At 41.0% G+C, this 5,064-nt stretch overlaps 1 protein-coding gene across 1 annotated transcript; it reads left to right on the top strand.

Moving 5' to 3' along the window:
- Positions 1-2,197: 2,197 nt before the first annotated feature.
- Positions 2,198-5,064, top strand: lbx1b (ladybird homeobox 1b). The gene is made up of 2 exons (XM_010734209.3): positions 2,198-2,973; positions 3,507-5,064. The coding sequence occupies exons 1-2, from the start codon at positions 2,646-2,648 to the stop codon at positions 3,992-3,994; spliced, it is 816 nt and encodes a 271-aa protein (XP_010732511.1). The 5' UTR covers positions 2,198-2,645; the 3' UTR covers positions 3,995-5,064.

The following is a 5,064-nucleotide window of genomic DNA, read 5'->3' as shown; positions in this document are numbered from 1 at the left end:
GTCCCCTTCCAGGGAACGTCCCCTGCTTCTAGTAGCTTAAGAGATTAAGTTCAGTGTCTAAAGGAGAGCTGAGAGGCAGGCCGAGTCGTTGACCTTGGTGTGTGAGACACAGAGATGATGACACACCACTGCAAATATCTGTCTTTAATAAACAGGCATCGAACACCATGAACCAACTCAGCTCCACTGGCTGGGAAACACACACATTTGATGTAAAATGTTCAATTTGATCATGTATGTTGCCACAACGGATCAATCAATATGCCATTCAATGCATCTTGTTATTGGATTATTTAGAAAATTTACCAAAGAATAATATCATATTATAATGACAATATTTTTTTATATTTGTCCTTTTATTTTTTATAAATGTGTTTGGTGACTGATGAAACACATGGCCTGTATCAGTGGTTACTATATTAGTGTTTAATAACACAGTATGTGTGGTTTTCTGTTTTGTTTTGGGGTTTGTTTGTTTTTTATCTAATAATTCCCATGTTTTTTTTCCATACAGATAAATTATGCTAGAAGCATCTACATAAGCTTGTTCATATTTTTTTTCTTTCTCTCTGTCTATATTTAAATCCATTGGGAGCCAAGAGAAAGTCCTTGCATATGTGAGAGTAACGTGTTCAAAAGTTGGTCATATTTCAACACAACAGCCAAAGAGCAGTAACCTCTGAAATCAGATCTGACCCCCGCCAGCAGCAAATATAATCTGCCTTTTTTGCCTTTATTACCTAATAAAGTTCAACTGGACACATAACTTCAGAGGCCCTTTGCAAACTGACAGCCAAGGAGCTCTTTCTTGTTTTTTCATATAAAAGGGAGAAAAAACAAAAACAAATGAAAGTTTGGTTAAAATCTGCCTGTCGTTTTAATTGGAGCTGAGCTAAATAAAATCTTCACATGTTTTGTTTCTTCTTCTGTTTTCTGTATAGGCTGAGTGGAGTGGCGTGACCTGAATGAACTTGGCTAATTAAATAAAGTCATCTAATGTTTTATTAAAATAATATCACAGAATAATAAAAGACACATTTAAATAACTAACTAGGCTGAAAACAAATAGTAAAATGAGACCATGCATCCCATCCTCCCTCTCTCTCTCTCTCTCTCTCTCTCTCTCTCTATTTGTCTCATCATCATGATGATAATCATCATCATCATCACTCTGTTGATGTTTTTTTTTTTTTTACTGGCGCGTCCATCAGTGACGTGAAGCCAAGCTTTACAATATTGACTTAAAGCATCCTGAACAGACCTCCATTATTATTGTAAATAAATATAATATTAGGAAATAACACCATCATTATATCATTATATCAGCATGGACAGCCACAAAAGACTCCAATGTGCAGATAATAATAATAATAATAATAATAATAATAATAATAATAATAATAATAATATGATATGGCAGTTTTTCGCGTTTTATCGTTAAATTTGTTCATTTAAAGATGAAATTAAAACGGAAACAACATCAAAAGAAAAACGCATTTTCTCTCTTTTGATAAAAGAAAATGTCACATTTGATAAAATAGTTTAAAGACAAAGAATCACATGTTTCTGGCCTGCTGCGTAAATCCATTTTCCCTATGCAAATAACCTGTCGCCAATTTTTTCTTTTTCTTTCCCCCCCCACCAAAATAAACTCATCATGTCAAACCTGGAGGACGCGGGGAAATTTGAGAGGAGATGAAATATTTCTCGGATGATATAAAAGGAGCCCTTTCGCCTGAGTTATGGCCCGGATTTGGCGTTGCTGAGAGGGATGCATGCTGCTCCTTCTCTCCCGCCCCAGAGGAGGTATCATCAGAGCTGATATATGGCTCAGCTCTACATTACCTTTACAAAACAAAGGATCATCCACGCTTTGGGTCGAGGAAAATATCCTTCTGACTATCTGCGATATCAAACATAACACCTGAGTCGACTTATTATTTTTTTTTGTGGCAACATCCGGATAATCCAAATACTTTTAAATAAAAGACTATCAACTCCTGCTGAACTAAAACTAAAGTTTTACTGCGTAAAAACGCTTAAATAGGCTACGGGTTGTGATCTCTCTTCCCCTCATCTCCTTCTTTCTCCCTCTCTCTCTCTCTCTCTCTCTCTCTCTCTCTCTTTCTGCTTTCCCTCATTTACCCCATATACCTATTCTGGTATCTCACCACACGACTAAATTAGACCAAAGATGATAAGAGCACAAAGCATTATAATTCCGCCGGGCTCCTCCTCCTTCCAGCCATGCGTCCTAATTAATGGGACACCCCCAGTCGCAAAAAGCCCCGCACTGGACTGCAACATAGTCAAAGAGTGAAAGGGAAGAGGGCGAAAGTGCCACTGGAGATAATTGATTACCTACCAATCAATGATAACTTGTTAGTAATCGTCAACTCTTTGGACCTCGCCATTTTCAGGGAGGCATCTCACTCCTGCGGACTTGCTGCTCCCGAGGATCGACACTTTGAAGACATCCCATTTTGGAATAAGATTTTTTTTTCTTCCTTCTCTCCTCCTTGTCTTGTTTTTTTTTTTTATACCCCTCCTGTTATGTGACTTTTTTTTTCTCCCCTCGAAAAGCCTCGCTTGTTTAACCGCTGAATATTTCAACGAAGTCCTGCATAAACTCTGCGCACAAACCAATGATGACATCCAAAGAAGTGGCCAAATGTGATGCAGTGGAAAACAGGAGGCGAAGTCCGCTGGACCACTTGCCGCCTCCTGCCAACTCTAACAAGCCGCTGACCCCCTTCAGCATCGAGGACATCCTCAACAAACCCTCTGTGAAACGAAGTTACACAATTTGCGGCACGGCTCATCTAATTTCGTCCTCTGAGAAACACCGTCCGTCCAGCATCCCTCTGTCCAGCCGGGCTCTCCTCACCCAAACCTCCCCGCTCTGCGCGCTAGAGGAGCTGGCAAGCAAGACCTTCAAGGGGCTGGAAGTCAGCGTTTTACAGGCTGCAGAAGGTACATCTACACCCCAGCTAAAATACACCTTTTTAGACTTTCAGGCGTTTTCTCTGATTTATTTTTCTCATTCAGTGGCCTGAAGCAGACAGACAATAACCGGTTGGCTACACCTTGTATTTCGCTCCTTATCATTCAATAAATGTGCTTGTTTAATAGTCAGAGCACAACAATTCTTTTCTTTTTCTGAATGCATATTTTTCCTCTTAAATGTCACATCGAACAAAGGCGTGTTACTGTTCTTGGCTGCCCCTCAATGAAATAAATCACCACCGCTTTTCTTTAATATTAGGCTCTCGTGTGTGTGTGGCGCTCCCAGTATTTCCCAGTGGTGTCTGTGTAATATTCTTGTAATTACCTGTTCCCACACGAGCTCGAGGCTTTACTGTTTCACATACAGAGCCAGTTTCATTGTCTTTTTTTTTTTTTTGCGTTCGGATCACTTTTACGCGCACGCTGCACCGGTGCAGATGAACCGTCTGCACCTGCATGATTTAATGATTTTCACTCAGCCTCTGTTTCTTTCCTCACAGGCCGGGATGGGATGACCCTGTTTGGACAGAGAAGCACCCCGAAGAAGCGTCGGAAGTCTCGAACGGCGTTCACCAATCACCAAATCTACGAGCTGGAGAAGCGCTTTCTGTATCAGAAGTACCTGTCCCCGGCAGACCGGGATCAGATCGCGCAGCAGCTGGGCCTGACTAACGCGCAGGTCATCACGTGGTTTCAGAACCGGAGGGCCAAGCTAAAACGGGACCTGGAGGAGATGAAGGCCGACGTGGAGTCGGCTAAAGCCGTTGGACAGGTCCCCTTGGACAAGCTCGCCAAACTGGCGGACTTGGAGAAATGCGCCAACGGCACGCTGGGCCACCCGCGAGGAGAGTCCCCCGCGCGGGGCGGCCAGCAGGAACACGAGCTCGCTCAGAAACTGCGGTCATCGCCGCTGTCTCCGTTCTCAGACCACACAACTAGTAAAGAGTGCTCAGAGGACGAGGACGTAGAGATTGATGTGGATGACTGATGGCGCAGCGTGGTGCTGGAAGGTCGAGAAACACAGAAAAAAGACGATAAAAAAAATCCTCCCGAGGACTTGTAACTTACTGCTTATATTGTATACCATATCTCAGAACATGTACCAAAATGTATGACTTTTATATCGGCACAGATAGACCTATTCATAGTGAAGCATGAACACAGAACAAGAAATATGCAGTGGTATTTTACAATGTATTCATTAGCAAACTGTTACTTCTTGCAATCAAAGCAATATGGTCTAAAATGACATGAGTAATTTATTATTTTTTTACACTATAGGCCAACACACACACACACACACACACACACACACACACACACACACTTTACACTTTAACACACACACTCACACACACACCTGTTCCATCGCTTTTCCTATAAGGCCTACCCTCACACACCACTATGAAAGTGCTCCAGTTTTTTTCATATTTTTTGCATGTAAATGCATGATTTGATTTGTGATCATTATCTATTTATTTTTACTTTATTATTATAATTTTTTTTATTATTATTATTTAATTGTTTCTGTCAGCCAAATCGCCATTGAGTTACTTTGTCACTGCCGGCTCTTCTTCTTCCTCTCCTCCTCCTCTTCCTCCTCCTCCTCATCTGACTGTGTGACCCTTGACTTCAGTTCATATTTGGCGTCCCGTACTGCAGTGCATGATGATGATGATGATGATGATGATGGTGGTGGTGGTGGTGGTGGTGGTGGTGATGATGCTGATCGGAAAGGCAAACTTGGACACTCACAGTTGTGCGTTTTTATGGGAATGCTCAAGCGATGGCGACAAACAGAAATGAATATTGCGGTGATTTTGACGAGCTATATGCTACTTTTTAGATTTATTGTTTGGATACAATAGATTTACAGTTATAAATTTGTTATGTTTTGTACACCTGTAAGTGCCTTTCTAAAATCAGGACATTATTTGAAAAACCAATGCACAGACTGTAATGTATATAGGCTACTATGGGAATAAAATGGCTTTTCTGAATATATCTTTTATGTTGTAATTCTTGAATTAATATCGAGGCTTTTTTTTTTATTATGGA

This window comes from Larimichthys crocea, chromosome X (assembly GCF_000972845.2).
Source record: "Larimichthys crocea isolate SSNF chromosome X, L_crocea_2.0, whole genome shotgun sequence".
NCBI classification, from domain to species: Eukaryota; Metazoa; Chordata; class Actinopteri; family Sciaenidae; genus Larimichthys; species Larimichthys crocea.
This window is presented reverse-complemented; position numbering and strand designations above follow the sequence as displayed.